We start from the raw sequence: 16,938 nt of genomic DNA, 5'->3' as shown, positions 1-16,938 counted from the left end.
TAAAAAAGAATCGCCATGTGATATATGTCATTGCTCTGGAACCTTGGTTTCAGGGGAGTATGTGATTTTGGTTATTCCGTATGCTCAAATTAGAAAAAAAACATTCAGAAATCAGATATGATTTTCTGTTGAAAAATGTTGGGTTTCAATGTCAACAGTTGAGGCAGAACTTGACTGCAGGAACCTGAATTCATAAAGTGGACCTGACAAATTTGTTTTGATTAAAATAATGTACCGTATGCTTTGAGTCTTTTGACTAATTAAATTGCATTATTATCTCTTTGAATAAAGGTCTGTCAGGGTATGTTTTTGACGATGGTTGATGTTGGTGTGAAGGAAGACTCGTGTGCTTCATAAGATGATCACGGCGTAGAGTAATAGCCATTTGTTCTCATTGGTCATATAGGACCAGAACTCCAGTAAGCAAGGTAGGAGATCCAGGGCCAAAATGTTAGCTTTCTTTCTTTTGGTAAACTTTCACTTAGTAGTTCCTCGGATATATGCTTTACTGACTAGTATATATATGCTTACAATCATATATATGAGTTCAAGGCTTTCAACTTAACTACTCTAGATTATTTTTAAATGGCACATGATAATAGCTTTTCACTGTCACATATGAATCATGTCAAGAACTCAAAGATGCTGAATTATGCCTGAATTAGAAGTTGATGAGATAAGATGAATAGACAGATTCTTCTTTGTCATTCTGATTTTCTGAGTTGTAGAGCTGATAGCAGCCTTATTAGTTGGTGTTGGGATTCTGGGTTCATCCTGAAGGGCCTCTTGTTTATCAGTGTGAGAATTAGAACTTTTTGCCTCACGATGCTTCTGTAATGCAGCCACAGAAGCTGGTTCAGCTTTAACAAGCCGCGGACCAACTTTAGCAAGCTGGCGAGTTGCATTGGTTCAGGCATTTACTTCTCACCTTGCAGTAGTGGCATGTTGCAGTGTTCAGATCCACGCCTTGCATTGCACCCAGTAGTTCTTATGATGATGCTAGTGGAGATAGAATTTCCTCATTATAGCTTCTGTGGTGCCTATGCATATTGGTTATAACTATGGTTCTCTGTGTTCTTTTATATACATGGCAGCTACTGCATCAGTAGTGGCAGTCTAGAGATATAATTTCATGGCATTGGATGTTTGTTTGTAAGTTATGTTGCATTCTGAAATTCATATTATTACATTTGAGTTTCTTTGAATTTTGTGGTTCTGTTGCCAATTCTGAATACATGATCTAGTGTCAGTGTGCTATCTTTGTTCGTGCGTCTAATTCTTCTTGATCTGTTTGTTTGTTTGTTCTATACGGTATGTACCTTTTGTCCAATGTCCATTACGGGTTTACCGCAACTTATATTGTCTATGTTCTTTTTCATGTGAAATCCATTTATTGGTCTTGTGTAGGTATAATCATCTTGTCCTTTTCATGTGAAATTCATTTATCGATCTTTGTTAATATTTGCTTTTTATGGTTTTTGATGTAGGTACCGAACACTACTGTATAGTAGCAAGGAAACGATTATCATTGAGTTTCCTCTTGTGGATGTATCTTATTTTCTGCGTGGCCACAAGAACTACGTTAACACAGGCTCCCTGTTATTTTTGCATTTTTCTCCAGTTGCTTCGTGTGGCCTTTTGATCAATTTTATGTAAAGGTGACAGCGCGTGTGGCACCAAACTGTGTTACCAGGTTTTTTATGTGCACCCGTTCAGATTTTGGTTGTTAAATCTGTCAGTTTTTTCTTTTGCTGCCCAGGTGTCAGGTTCCGATTTGTCAAAAAAACTAACAAATTTGGACGGGAAAAATCCGTCAAAAATCTATCAACAGATGACTAGATAGTCCTAATTTTATTACTCCTATATGTTTATGCGGACAGAGCAGGTGTCTGACCCGCTGGCCTACCCCTTGCCCACCTCCTCCATCCCCAAACAGCGACGGGTGGTGGGGGAGGCCTGGAGGTGCGCCACCCAGGGAACCCCAGGGCTTCCCTTCCCGTCCGTGCAAAACGCCGTGCCCACACGCACGCGGCGGGAATCTCCTCTCTCCATCACCCATGTATGCAGCCGCCCATGCTGTGTCCTGTGATCCTGTCCAGGTCCGGACCCCGGCCGCGGATCCGGCGAGCAAGCCCTTCGAGCCGCCGGCCGCGCGCAAGCGCGGGAAACCGGGCGCCAATGAACACACGCGATCGCGGGCTCGCGGCCGATCCCCCGATCCCCGACGGCTCGAATCGCCGCCACGCCGTATCACGCCTTGAATGTCCCGGCCGGTTAAATGCCCCCCCTATCGCATTTACCCTGCATTTAACCTTCCATTTCAAAAATTAATGGGCCGCGTCGCGTACGTAGAGGAGGCGCCACCGTGTGTGTAGAGCCAGGCAGCTACTTGTAGCCAGGGACCCTGCTACGTATACGTACAACTACTGTTACTACAGTCTACGGAGTATAGTCTATACACTACAAACAGTATTCTCATAAAAAAGAGCTATCCGAGATTTGTACTTTTAGCGTAACCGTATGCATACAACTACGTACGTACGTATACGTGCGCGCTCCTGGACAGCGCTGTACGTAGTGTGGTATGCTCCTATGGCTACGTACTAGAGGTAGACGGCAGTAGGTAGCACTGTAGCAGTAGACAGACTGGGCCGGGATCAGGATGGATGAGGGGGCTCCATCCGCGCCATGTCCACCCCATCCGACACCCGTGATCCGTCCAGCACACGCGCAACGGCAGAATTACGGATGCAGGGGACTGATGACAACACGCGAATGTATAAAATTGTACTGTAAAAGCCTTGATCATGTCAACGCATCATTTGCTTCCTGGTCCGTTCCGTCGCATCGTGACCACTGTAGCAGTACGTTGCGGAGCTTTCATGCCATCATTGAGGAACACACCCACCTACACACACAGATAAAAGAAATAAGCGCACGAAAGAAAGAAAAACGTAAAGTGAGAAAGCTACTACATGCACTACCTAACTAATTCGATCGTAGGAAAAAAAAACAAGGCAGCCAGGATGATGTCAACAATGATGTTAGTGTGCCATAAACTATGGTTATCTTACTTCACATCCATCAGATGTTTTTTTTTTTCACGTCACCTGACAGATTTTAACACAAAAGGAGCACCACTAGGAGAAAGACAGGGAAGACTTACGGGATAAAGTTTAGCTGTATCCCATCGGATGTTTGGATGCTAATTAGAAGGACTAAACATAAACTAATTATAAAACTAATTGCACAACTCATAGGTTAATTCGCGAATGAATCTATTAAACCTAATTAATCCATCATTAGCAAATGGTTACTGTGGCACCACATTGTCAAATCATGGACTAATCAGATTTAATAGATTTGTCTCACAAATTAGACTTCATCTGTGTAATTAGTTTTATAATTAAACTATATTTAATACTTAGTATGTTTACATCTGAAATGACACGAACTAAAGTTAGCCGGGAGCCAAACACCCCCACGGTTTCTCTCTAGGTAGCACTAGGACGGACGGAGAAGAGCGCACGCAGAATACAGCCGGTATCCCTTGGGCCTTGGTTGCGCGCTACAGAGGATCACGCCTGCAATTATCAGTTGTTGCTTGTGGACGGGCGGGGCCCACCTGCGTTGTAGCCTCGGCTGCCACCGCCATTTTGACCTCATATATCATCCGTGGGAGGATGCCCGTGCCCCTCCAGAGTCGAGACATTCCTTCCTCCCATCTTCAGTCCTCTTCTTCAACTAGCTCGCGGACGGTGAGCAGTGGCGCTGGAGAGGAGGGAGAGGAGCTGGTGCGGCGGCGAGCTTGCTTGTGTGAGAAAGGGAGCGAGACAGAGCGGTGGCTTGGTTCATCTGCAAACAGTCGCCATCTCTGCTTTTCAGCTCCCCTGCTTTCCCTGCGCGTCTCTTTTGGCCTCCATCCATCCAGCCTCCTCCAACTCCCAATCCCCCTTTTGCTTTCCCACATCTTTGCTCCAATAATGATGGGGGGCTGGTGGGTTTGGTCCTGAAGACGCATCCCCACTCTCTCTCTCCCTCGTCCAAATCCACCACCAGCTTGCTTTCCATCCTGCTCTTCCCCCCTTTTCCTCTTTTCAGCTATAGTTGGGTAGTAGGTTGGTTCTGTTTGCCTTCCCCCCTTTCTTTTCCTTGCTGGGGATTGGGAGGCCTTCAAGCCATCTCCTTCCCCGTCCACATCTGGCTCCTTGTAGGGGTGGTGCTGGTTGCTGGTGGTGCTAGAACCTCGTGCAATTGGCTTCCCGATTTCTTTGATTGGACTAGTGGGTGCCAACGGCAACTTGTCTTGTTGGCTTTTGCTTCTTGCTTCAGTTGGTGCTCTGCCGGGAGCGCGAACTGTATAGCGTGTTCTTGCGCTGGGTTTTCGTGGATTCTTGCTGTGAATTTGTTCAAGTTGGGGCGGCTCTTCCCCTATTGGAGGTTGCCATGAGGCCGGAGGAGAGGAATGGTGCGATGGGGAGGGTGAGGGACCAGTTCCCGGCCGGCATGCGGGTCCTCGCCGTGGACGACGACCCAGTGTGCCTTAAGGTGCTTGAGACCCTCCTGCGCCGCTGCCAGTATCATGGTAAGGATTTGTGCAGCTCATGGCTATTTATGGTTCGGTGCTGCTAGATCTTTTTTTCATTTTTTCCGAATTTTGCCGAATTATCTGCATCCAAACCAGAATACGATCTGCCGTTATTTTTGTTACAGGTAGATTAAATGTACTTACAATAAAAAGTTCTCCCTGTACCTACAGAGTTGTCTGCGTCATTACATTACACTGAATTTATGGCCTCACTATAAGTCTATAACCACGTAGTAACTGAATGCTGCATTGCTTTGGGCTCTAGTACAATTAATTGTTTGTCATGCGATATGTTCAAGATGCTTTTTCTTGCTTTCACAGTTACTCACCTGTAAGAGGACCTGTTTTCTATTTGCAGTGACAACGACGAATCAGGCTGCCATCGCCCTGAGGATGCTGAGGGAAAACAGGGACTTGTTTGATCTAGTTATCAGTGATGTGCACATGCCAGACATGGACGGCTTTAAGCTTCTGGAGCTTGTGGGGCTTGAAATGGACCTCCCTGTCATAAGTAAGTCCAAAAATGCTATCTATCTTACTGGTAGTCGACTTTCACTGTTTTTTTATAGTAATATGCAGCCTTTATTCAATGATTTTTTCTTTACATCCGAAAAGCATTGATGGCTTGATGCACTATGGCAATTATTAAGCTTATACTAGGGGAAGTCAAAAAATTAGATGTTAACACATTATTATCCATGCAGTGTTGTCTGGGAATGGAGAGACAAAAACTGTAATGAAGGGGATAACTCATGGTGCCTGTGACTATCTCCTAAAACCTGTTCGGCTGGAAGAGCTTAGGAATATCTGGCAGCATGTTGTTAGGAGGAAATTCAGTAACCGTGAGCGTGCTAATGTTGATGGCTATGAGGAGTGCAACAGGCCATCAAATGCAGATTTTGATAATGTACACAGCCAAATTACATGTGGGTCACCTGACCAAAGTGGGAGGCCCAGCAAGAAGAGGAAGGAATACCATAGTGAAGAGGAAGATGAAGGAGAGGAGAGTAATGGCCAAGAAAACGATGATTCTTCAACTCCAAAGAAGCCAAGGGTTGTTTGGTCAGTTGAACTACACCGAAAATTTGTTGCTGCTGTTAACCAGCTAGGAATTGACAGTAAGTGCCACAGCCACCTGCTGCTCTTTTCTCAACTTTGCTGCTGCTAAGTTCTCTACCACGGTTCATTTACAACTTAATCATTTCTGTTGATGCAGAAGCTGTGCCTAAAAGGATACTTGAGCTCATGAATGTTGACAAACTCACCAGGGAAAATGTTGCAAGTCACCTACAGGCAAGGCACCCTCCCGCTTTGTTCAATTTAGCAAGTACTGGTAATTCTAACAATTACTGCATTTAATTATGTACTATGGTTCATCAGTACGTGTAATAGGAGCATTAAATTTTTAGTATTCAGAAGATGTGTGGCTTAATTTTCACTGTTTCTGGCATTAGGCCCTGAAGAAAAATTGTGCAAATGTCATGAAGCTTTCAGACGAAGTGATAATAAATTGTTTGCCGGGAAATTTTTATCTCAACATATACTAAATCCACTTTACCACTCTAATTTACCAATACAGACATGTTGTAGGCATATGTTACAGTGGGAATTCATGACAGCAAGTGCATATATTTCTTGAATCTCTTTGTTTTTTCCTGATCAATCTGATAAATGCGCAAAAAAGGACATAGTCTTGTTCTATACCTGTATTTTCAGTTTATTGTGCAACATTTTGATTTTAGACTATATCTTGCATGCATGTTGAAACTGAGGGCTCAGCACATTTCAGCAAAATTAGCCCTCTTACTACTATTCATATTAGATGCCAAAAGTGCTAAACAATCTAGGTGGGAGCTGTGCATATATGCACGTCTAAACTGTTTGCTTTGTGTACCTTGCAGAAGTACAGACTCTACCTGAAACGGCTAAGTGCTGTGGCATCGCAACAAGCTAGCATTGTTGCTGCTTTGGGAGGTAGTGACCCCTTTATGCACATGGGTGCATTTGAAGGACTCCAGGGTTATCAAGCTTTTACTTCTTCAGCACCTCTGTCATCTTTCAGTCCACAGGGGTTGTTAAATAGAAACAATCCAACATCATTCGGGATCCAAGGGATGTGCGCTTCCAGGCCAATTCAGATTGCAACTGGCAATTCCACAATAAGTCATTCCGTTGGTGATGTGAACAAATATCACCTTAGCTTTCCAGGTACTAGTAACCGACCAGGAAATTTGGCACAAGGTTTGGCAACTTCAGTTGGACAGGTCCAGGTGCCACAAAAGTGGATACAAGAAGAAACCCACGATTTATCTACTATCATTTCTGGGAATGGCCTGGTTAATGGTGTGCCTGGCACACTTCGAAGTGCCACAAACAGTCCTTTGCTGCAGCAAGACCTTGTTGAATGCAGACATGCCAAAATAGTTATCCAGCCGTCTTCATCTGTAAATTCAGAACATCTTGAATGCACTGCTGGAGTTTCTTCCAGTCTGATGGATTCTCATGTATCCCAACAGAGTGGTGTTTCATTGTCTGCGTTTTCTGCCAGTGCATTGCCTATGAATGGCTCATTCGGCAGTACTAATGTAGCCAAGTTGGGTGCTACATCCTCTGGAGGCACAAATATTTGCTCCTCAAATGGCCTGAGAGTAGCAAGAGACAACGAAGTGGGAGCTACCTCTTTAGGTAGTGTGATACTTTTGCCTCCAGACACTGCACAAAACCAAAAGTACTTGAACTTTGGTGGTGGAAGCAGCTTGAGACACAACATGGATGGAGGGAACAGAGACAGTGTATTGGATTCAAAGCTTGTATGGAGTTCTTTGCCGACCTCTCAGCCACCAAGTACTATCAGAAGTCATCATCCCTTGAACCAAAGATCGAATAATGGAACCCTTGGTGTCAAGATGATTGAGCAGACAAGTGCAAGTGCTTCAACAGCTGCTCCGCAAACGAAGTTTGACATGTTCACCTCAGGAGATATACTGACGGCAAAGAACGCATTGGATTCGAGCTTTCCTAGGCTTAACAGTGAGCTTAGTTCAAGCAGCTGCAGCTTCGACGGCCTTCTCAATTCCATAATCAAAGTGGTAAGGGGAATTTTGTTGTGTTTCCCAGCTATTTTGCGTCGGGTTTGTCTTCTGACAGAAGGAATACCTGCAAACCTTTTCAGCCATTTTATCTAACAGCAGCCTTAATCCACGTGCAGGAGAAGGATGATACTTCCTTCAACGATGATCTGGGATGCGACTTCTACTCCCTGGGTGCCTGCATATGAAATCCACCTCCACATATCTGCATCTGTGTACATCTCTCATTGTATGCTGCGTAGTTAGTGTTGATCTTTGTGGTGGCGCCCCTATTTGTGCTGCTGACTGTCAAGAAATTACAGTAACTAATAACTGCTAGGTTTGTATGTAATGTAGCAGTAAGATATCTGGAAGATATTATCCGTTGCAAAATCGAGCTTGAGACACTGATGGCTTTGTAAGTCGCAACCTGGAGCTCTTGGTCGTCACAGAGATCAGTTGATGCTGGATGCGTAGGGGAGCAATAAGATCTGAGCTTCGGTTTGAACTTGAGCTTGAGCTTCCATGCCAGATCCACCCAAGTCTGCTGCTGCTGCTGCACAAGGACCCGTTTAAAGATGACTGACACAAAATCATTTGATGTTCAGTGCAAAGATTCGGAGTCCTCTTTTAAGTTTAACGCTAAATTCCTCCAGAAAAATGGCTACGCCGCTTGCGGCTTGCCCGCTTCCCAGCACCCAACGGATGCTCGAGGAGCGGCCCTGGCGCCGCAGTACGGACACGACAAACGCGCACGGTGGGAGCCGAGAGAGGAGAGAACTGGCCATGCCGTCCGCGCATCTAGAAGAGGGATGTGCCTTCCTTCATCGGCCGACGGCAGCGCCGCCTCCCACAGTCCCACTCCCAGATCCAGTTGAACTCGTGGCTCGTCCGAGGCGCCGGTCGACGCCCGGCGGAGAACGGGCCGGCGGCGGGAGGACGAGGAGAGCGAACGACCGCCAGGAGGGGCAATACGTAAAGTTACAGGGTGCAAAGTGTACTCGCGATCTAAACAGGGGGTAAAATGAAATTAATCGGATCGCGATTAATAGTCGCGATCCACAACAGGGGGTAAACTGAAAATAATCGTATCGTGATTAATAATCGCGAAGTGAAAAAAAAGGGTCCATGGGCGATGGCCACTGTCGCGCGCCGCTCTGGCCTCGCCGTCGCCGACTTCCTCCACCTCGCCTCCCGCACACCAAACCCTAAACCCTTCTCCTCCTCGGCGTTATCCTCCTCGTCCAGCTCCGCCCCTCCCAAGACCGCCCGGGTCCGCGAGGATGACCTCTCGAGGCACCTCCTCCGGCTCCGCTTCCGTCCGCCGCGCGGGGCCGCCGCGGCCGCCGTCGAGAGATGGGCGCAGGTGCGCGGCCACGTATCGCAGCTGGAGCTCCATCGCGCAATCGTGCAGCTCCGGGGCGCGCGCCGCTACGAGCACGCCCTTGAGGTGTGCAGTTTAACACTTTCTTCAGTTTGGGTGCTCCATGCTCTGGTTTTAGTTTAGGCGCTAGCTGTTGCTGTATTATTTGAGCTGAGGATCTAATACGCTGGGAATGAGATCTCAATCGCGCTATTACTCTTCCGTGCTATATACACTTAGAATCATTTTTGCATTTTGCTCTTTGCAATGAAAGAGCACACGTTTGGTTTGATTTTTTTGTTTCAGATTATTGCACAATACAACTATGCAAGCGATCAATTCGAGTTATTTCCAATGTTCAATTGCAAATAATTTGGCATTGATTAACTTGCACTCATTAAGGGTTTGATTTCAAGGGGACAACTATTTGTAATGTCTGATCAGGACCCTGAAGTTAGATACAAGTTTTTAGCTGCTCGGCTATTCTGTTCATAATAGCTTTTGTGTGATATGTTGTAGCATATTACAGACTACACTGGCTAAACAAAGTTACACTGGGCTGCAGGTTTTCTCATGGATGGACTCATGCAACTCACTCGAATTGTCATCATGGGATCATGCAGCAAGACTGGGCTTGATTGCTAAAGCTCACGGCACTTCTCAAGCCGAGGAATATTACAAGAAACTAAAGAGCGCTGCTGCCAAAACAGCTGCATCATTCCCTCTACTCCACTGCTATGTGACAGACAGAAATGTACAGAAGGCTGAATCCTTTATGGCTGAGTTGCAGAGTTGTGGGCTGCCTGTTGATCCTCACACATTCAATGAAATGATGAAGCTCTACGTTGCAACCTATCAGTATGAGAAGGTCCTTAGTGTAATTGACCTCATGAAACGCAACAACGTCCCCAGAAATGTTCTCTCCTACAACCTTTGGATGAATGCATGTGCTCAAGTCTCTGGTGTTGCCTCAGTACAATCAGTGTTCAAGGAGATGGTGAACGATGGTATGGTCGAGATTGGTTGGAGTACATACTGCACAATAGCCAACATCTTCAGGATGCATGGACTGACTACTAAAGCGCAAGCTTGTCTTAGGAAAGCTGAAACAAAACTGTCACCGACAGGGCGCTTAGGATACTCCTTTGTAATGACATGTTATGCAGCTCTGAATGACACTGACGGGGTTATGAGATTGTGGGAGGCTAGTAAAAGTGTCCCAGGCAGAATCCCCAATGCAAACTACATGACTGCAATGCTATGTTCAATAAAAGTTGGCGATGTCGGCCGGGCTGAGTGGATCTTTGGAAGCTGGGAAGCAGACTGCAGGAAGCATGATGTGCGGGTTTCAAATGTTCTTCTTGGTGCTTATGTGAGGAATGGGTGGATTGAAAAGGCTGAGAGGCTCCACATCCACATATTAGAGAAAGGAGCGCGTCCAAATTACAAGACATGGGAGATATTGATGGAGGGATATGTTCAGAGTAAGCAGATGGACAAAGCTGCGGACACCATGAAGAAATGTCTATCTTTGCTGAAGAGCTGCCATTGGAGACCTCCACTTGAACTGCTGGAGGCCATTGCAAAACATTTTGAGGAGCGAGGCAGTGCCGATGATGCATATAGATACACTAAGGTTCTCCAAAGGTTTAACTTGACAAGCTTGCCCCTATACAAGTCACTGCTTCGAGCATATATCAATGCTGGCATTGTGCCGCCGAATATCCTTGAGATGATAGCAAAAGATCAGATTATTATGGATGAAGAAATGGACCGATTGATCATACTTGCTGGTAAGATAGATATCACATGCAATGGACAGCCTTTAACTGGAACATGCAATCATCAGTCAGTCGACTTTGTCAATTAGAGCTGCAAAGTCCAGAACGGCAAGTTGAACCTGCAAAAGAGATTCCCAAAAAGGTGAGTTCGTGAGTTCCTGGAGTTCCTGAGCTTTGTTCCTGCTAATCCAAGCAATTCCATCTATTTGGGAATCTTAAGAGTGTATTTGGAAAACGTGGAGCATGAAGTGATCACTTGAACCAACACAGAAAAATGCTTACAACATCAACTGAACCTTTGGACTATCAGAGCTTCCTCGAGCCTGATCTCCATTCCCCAGTCACTTATTTAGTGGTGCAACCAGTTCTATGATGCAATGACATAGCTTGCTAATTTGTTCCTTACCCTCTCTATCATAGGAAAGCTGGTTTGCAGCTACACGTAACATCTGCAGACTTAGGAAGTTCTCCTAAATGGAATGAGTTGTTCTGTAGAACTTCCCAACGATCAGGCATGATTTGAGCGAAGTGAATAGCAGATTTGTGGTTTCACTTTCAGGAGTACAAATTTGTAGAGTTGTAGGGAAAATAGATGAGCCAGAGAAGTTGATACATGTTTTTGACGTAGCCTTTCGTTTTCATCTTTTTCAATAATGTCTTTGGAAATAAACTTTGATACGATATTTTGCATGGCTTCTGTGTATCAATATTCTTCTTTCATGCCTTAGTTTGGACGGTCAAATGTTAGCATTCCATGCATTTAGTGATGCATCCAGATAATTGTAGATATACAGGTGAGATCGCGCCAGCAACTTTGTTTTGCCTTGTATATAATTGTAGATAATTGTAGATAATTGTAGTTACTGATAACCTGTCAGGTGTGAGGTACATAGGTTTTACGAATCTGGTCTTAATTTAATTTCACACCGTGCCTTGTACAACTGTATAACCATTACAAGATACAAAGAGTATGAAGAGAATCATGCACCGAGTGAATCCATGCCTTGACGGCTGGTGACGAGTCTGCTGAACGATGGAGGTGAGATGCAGACAGTTTTGAGCTTGTAGCTGGAGTAAGCGTCGCACATTGAATTTTAGCTGCCTTCACAATGAACTCTTTGCATAACTTTCTTGACGCACATAACAGTATAACACCAAGAACACATAAGGTTCAAGAAAAATAGATAAGACAAGTACACTGCCAAGTACGCGCACCTGCAAAACATGGAAGATCACACAATCCTAATATATGTTGCGCAAACTTCTTAGACTTGAACTTTGGATCCATGGACTAATTTTTAGTTCGGATCACATCGGAAGTTTGGATACCAATTAGAAGGACTAAATGTGAACTAATTATAAAACTAATTGCATAAACGATGGCTAATTCGCGAGACGAAGACTAATTAATTCATAATTAGCACATGTTTACTGTAGCATCACATGAGCTAATCATGAACTAATTAGGCTTAATAGATTCGTCTTGCGAATTAGCCCTCATTTATGCAATTAGTTTATCATTAGATTATATTTAATACTCCTAATTAGTGTGCAAACATCCGATGTGATACGGATTAAAATTTAGGCCCCCTAACCTCCTTCATAAGCAGGCAAAAGACAACAGCTAAGGTCAACAATATCAACCACATCAGAATCGATGGTTATCAACATAACTAGCTGAGGCTAAGAAAAAGTTAAAACAATCTAACCTCAAAACCACCAGCTCTGGCCTGGATGCAGGCTAGTTTAAGCCGAGCCTGTTTTCTCCCCAGAAGATATCATACTGGAATCTGCAATTTTTTAAGAGGCAGATGCAAAAGTAAACAGGCAAATGAAAAAAAGAATATATTCTCCACAGGATAACATCTATTGGAATCTCTACAAGACGAATCCTACGGACAAGCTCTGGCTTTCTATTGGTCCGCATCATCCCATTTTCTCTACCGTCGGATCTTGATTAAAGTTTACCTTGTCCGTCGATCCCGGACTTGCTATCTTCCGTGAGCGTAGGAGGGCAGAAGTTGGCGACCCTTCGTGATTTCTCGGCATCTCTTCCGTCGTCTCTACCGCAGCCAGCACGCATCGAGGAGCAGCTCGCGGCCGCGTTGACTGGGTCATCCCCAACGAACCTCAACTGTCCTCTTCCTCAGCACCAGCCACCAGGCAGGGCTCTCCGCACTCCGCAGCACAAGGCACCAGCCATAGGCGCCCCAGAGCGAGCGGACAGTGGACGCATCACACCTCGCGCGTCCATGACCCGCTCGACGGAATGCCGCACCACGCGCTGTGGACTGCCTCGCGCACCTCCCCGTCATGCTTGCTGAGCCCGCCTCCGCTCCCTGCTGGTTCTCCTATGCTTGCTGAGCGAGCCTGAACGTGATTGGGGTGGAGCAAATGCCAAGATTTGCAAGGCGCGCTGCTCACTGGCGTAGGGACTTGTCGCCGACGGCGAACAGGGAGGTTGGGGTCGACTACTGCATGGTCCTTGGCGTCGGCGACGCCAGCAACGATGAACTCAAGAAAGCGAACCTTCACCATACGATGGCACCGGCACTCTGACAAAAACTGCACCAACAAAGAGTAGCAGAGCCCAAGTTCAAGCACATCTCTGAGGCATACGAGGTCCAAGTTAGTATTGTTCCATTTGTTGCATACGGTGTTTTGATCCATTGTCCCTATGGCTCATGCCGATGAATAAAATCAACAACACTAAACTCGGCAGTTAGAAATTAAAGTAATTAAACAGCACCATTTGAAGCTATGATACTGATGCTGAAAAAAAAAACGTTATCACATGAGATTTGATAAGAAAGTAACATAATCTAGGAAACAATAGCTATTGTGGCGTGTTCAAAATGAGTCTTTCATTCAGTGCAGTGGCCTGCATAATTATAGCTAGGAAAAGAACTGAAGAAGAGCCCAAAGGAACGCCACGCGCCCCTAGGAGCAGGACGTCCTGGTGCTCTTCATCCTTGGCAAGGCTCATTCCACCTCTTTCCATTTTAATCCGACGAGCACGGGTGATATATTTAGAGAGTTCTCTGTATTCTCTGGCATGGGGTGACATAGGTGAAGTCTGTGTTTGGCAATGATTTCCTTCACAATTATTTGGCACTGACGGTTATGCATTCCAATCAGCCCTGCAGAAAAAAAATATCAAATGTCAACAGTGAGTACCAATTTTTATTCTTTACTTATTTATCTTTCATGGTATGATAAGCTTCTTTATTATTATCGGCAATGATGTATTTCCTGGATTGAACCTTTTGCCCATTACGTCTTAATTCAATTCATACTTAAGATGTTTTGTTTGGATTTGGCTATCCTAGGTTAAAGTGCAACCTAATAAAATTAGACTACACTGTTTCACATTGCATGCATAATGGATTAGTGCTGTCCGACTGAACTTTTATAATAAGCTCAACTTGTAATCTGAGTGCTGATGTTATCTATCTTCAATTCTATTCTTCTTATACGTGTTTCCAAAGCAATGACTCTTTAATCATAGCAAGTTAGCAACAACATGGTAAAAAAATCTTACTCTGATATATCAACAATTTAGATAATATGTTGTATGGACCTGCCTTTGGCAAAATAAAATAAAATAAAATAAAAACAAAAAGGAAAAAGGAATAAAATACCACAGCTAATTTGTTTAAAAAACAATAACATACTAACAAGTATACCACTGCCTCACTCCTCTACGAGCCTGCTTGGTTGGGCTCCAAAATTTGCCCAGCTAAAATTAGCGCAAGTCCATAAATTTTGGTACTTGTTTGGTTGGCACCCAATGAAATGCTATCCTAAAGACCGTGCCCAGGTTTCGACGGAAAATTTTATCATGCTCGTGTTTTAGCATGCCTAAGATTTGGGATGGCAAATTTTGGAACCAAATGCTCTACGTGACGAAATGTGCGGACGCTTCCCGGGCAAGCATTGGGCCACGTTGCCCCCCTTTTCCCAGCCGTTAGATCGCAGTCAGGTTCGATCGGACGGTTCCAGCAATAGGCGGTCCTAGCGAACTTCGCGAGCGCCGAGCTGGGGCTGTTCGGTTCCGTTTGCTTATTTTTAGCACGTGTCACATCGAATGGTTAGATACTAATTAGAAGTATTAAACGTAGACTATTTACAAAACCCATTACATAAGTGGAGGCTAAATGGCGAGACGAATCTATTAAGCCTAATTAATCCATCATTAGCAAATATTTACTGTAGCAACACATTGTCAAATTATGGACTAATTAGGTTTAATAGATTCGTCTCGCTGTTTAGCCTCCGCTTATGTAGTGAGTTTTGTAAATAATTTACGTTTAATACTTCTAATTAGTATCTAAACGTGACGGGTGCAGCCTAAACCAAACCAGGCCGAGACACTCATGGACTGGCGCCGCAGCTTCATGCGCCCGCTCCCCTCGCCACGTGCGACTCCTCGCGGAAGCGAGCGTGGGCGACGCGGCGGCATCGAGAGGATCCAGTCGCAGGTGGGCTACGGTGAGCTCAACCTCACGCAGCGGGGCGGTCTCCTCTGCTGCGGCGAGCAGCAGTAAGATGACGAGTAGCCGGCGGCGACCCGTACCTCACCTCGACCTCGCTATCCTCACCTCCGCAGTTTTGACCCTAGGATCCGCGCGGAGGCAGGCCCAAGTGCTCGACTGGGACTCCGGCGAGTGGAGCTTCCCGCTTGCTCCTGGCGCTGGGGCGCAGCACATGGCGCCGCGGCAAAGCCACGCGAAGAGCCACATCGCATGGAAGCAGAGGCGTGTGATGCTGACTGACGAGCTCTGGCTCAGCTGCGCGTATGGATCCGAGGCCGCGGCCGAGAAGCGTCGCTCGGGGCCTCCGACGCAGGTAATTCGTGTGAAGTCCCCGTTCGCGCGACGCCGCCGCGGTGGCCGGAACGTGCGAGTTTTTGTCACGCGGCGGAGCAACTGCGGTGGACCACGATGTTTTGCAGGGGCACAGAGCCTGTATCTTTGCGCCCGGCAACAGCCAACGGCAAGCATCAGAAATTCAGAAGCAACTTCCTTTCATGCAAAAGCTGCTCAAAATAACAAAACTGCACGCAGCATTGTAGTATGTTGTAGCCATTCATTACAACTCCGGAACTCCCAAATGAATGAATAATCTATCGATAATCCAATAGTAGAGTCAAAGTTTGCTCCTGAACAATAGCAATCTTTGCACAAATTAAATTGAGAAAATGGCTCATCAATGTCTGAACAAGAAAGCGCAAACACGCACAGCTGCTACCGCTCTCCCTTCCTCATCCACCATGTTTGTTTGATGCACAACTCTGCACTGCCAAATGTGGCGTGAATCAAGTATGTTGCCATCAAATAAAGCGTCAGTGCCCCTTCCTGTCCACCAATCTAAAACAAATTTGAGCAACATCCGAAATTCTGATTGGGGTGTTACTGAAACCGTGAAACGTCATTTTTTCCTGATAGCAGTCTCAACTTCCCCCCCTTAATGTAGTATCTGTAAAATCTTACTTTACCTATTTTACAATAATTATATTGGAGGACCAAATGCTACATCTTAACATTGTTGTATTTAGTTATTTATATGGCCTAGGAGAGTTAGATATATATGGAGCACTTTTGCTCAATATTTTTGCCAACCAGCAAAAGATTAGAGAGCAATACAACTGAAGACTTATCCTTTTGCTCAGTAAGTACCTTTAATTAAAAGATCTCGTGCACAACTACAGATCGGACCCACAAAAGGGCGGCAACGCCGGGCGTCAGTTTCTAGTCTACAATTATATAAAACATACAAAAGTAAACAGGCTAATGAGTAATGAACCAGGTGGAATTTGAAGATATGAGAATTTATCTCAACAATCAATCCACAAGAAGGGCATGTAAGTACTAGAGACAGTCTAATAGGAAGCAAAAAGAAAAAAAATAGGGTAGCAGGATGCATCCAGCAATGAAATTATCCTGAAAGTGATCAAATGACCAGCAAAAGATATAACTTGCAATCAAAACTAATCTAATTATTCAGCCATCAGTAAATAAAATGAATTGAATGCAATGCGCATATCTACCTTCCAAATCCAAGGGAGTTTCTGAAGAACAAGTGCATCAGCATCAATAGCTCAGGACATTTTTATCATGATCCAGTGCATCACGGAGA

General features: G+C 45.1%; 2 protein-coding genes across 2 annotated transcripts; both read left to right on the top strand.

Moving 5' to 3' along the window:
• The first annotated feature begins 3,697 nt into the window (after nt 1-3,697).
• LOC101784621 (two-component response regulator ORR23) lies at nt 3,698-8,078 on the top strand. The gene is made up of 6 exons (XM_004954163.4): nt 3,698-4,585; nt 4,947-5,099; nt 5,293-5,706; nt 5,805-5,881; nt 6,490-7,677; nt 7,797-8,078. The coding sequence occupies exons 1-6, from the start codon at nt 4,447-4,449 to the stop codon at nt 7,863-7,865; spliced, it is 2,040 nt and encodes a 679-aa protein (XP_004954220.1). The 5' UTR covers nt 3,698-4,446; the 3' UTR covers nt 7,866-8,078.
• A 154-nt stretch (nt 8,079-8,232) lies between these two features.
• LOC101784226 (pentatricopeptide repeat-containing protein At5g27460) lies at nt 8,233-11,520 on the top strand. Its single transcript, XM_004954162.3, has 2 exons — nt 8,233-9,106; nt 9,585-11,520. Exons 1-2 carry the CDS (start codon nt 8,792-8,794, stop codon nt 10,887-10,889), a joined length of 1,620 nt encoding a protein of 539 aa, XP_004954219.1. The 5' UTR covers nt 8,233-8,791; the 3' UTR covers nt 10,890-11,520.
• The last annotated feature ends 5,418 nt before the right edge of the window (nt 11,521-16,938 follow it).

Source organism: Setaria italica, chromosome I, assembly GCF_000263155.2.
Source record: "Setaria italica strain Yugu1 chromosome I, Setaria_italica_v2.0, whole genome shotgun sequence".
NCBI lineage: Eukaryota > Viridiplantae > Streptophyta > Magnoliopsida > Poales > Poaceae > Setaria > Setaria italica.
The sequence above is the reverse complement of the archived record's forward strand: the minus strand, read 5'-3'. Positions and strand labels throughout refer to the sequence as shown.

Excerpts from the sequence above, each read along its gene's own strand:
- LOC101784226 (XM_004954162.3), top strand. The coding sequence starts at position 8,792 with ATGGCCACTGTCGCGCGCCGCTCTGGCCTCGCCGTCGCCGACTTCCTC. Across the intron at positions 9,107-9,584 it reads GCTACGAGCACGCCCTTGAG|GTTTTCTCATGGATGGACTC; the intron begins GTGTGCAGTTTA and ends ACTGGGCTGCAG.
- LOC101784621 (XM_004954163.4), top strand. The coding sequence starts at position 4,447 with ATGAGGCCGGAGGAGAGGAATGGTGCGATGGGGAGGGTGAGGGACCAG. Across the intron at positions 5,882-6,489 it reads ATGTTGCAAGTCACCTACAG|AAGTACAGACTCTACCTGAA; the intron begins GCAAGGCACCCT and ends TGTACCTTGCAG. Across the intron at positions 7,678-7,796 it reads TCAATTCCATAATCAAAGTG|GAGAAGGATGATACTTCCTT; the intron begins GTAAGGGGAATT and ends ATCCACGTGCAG.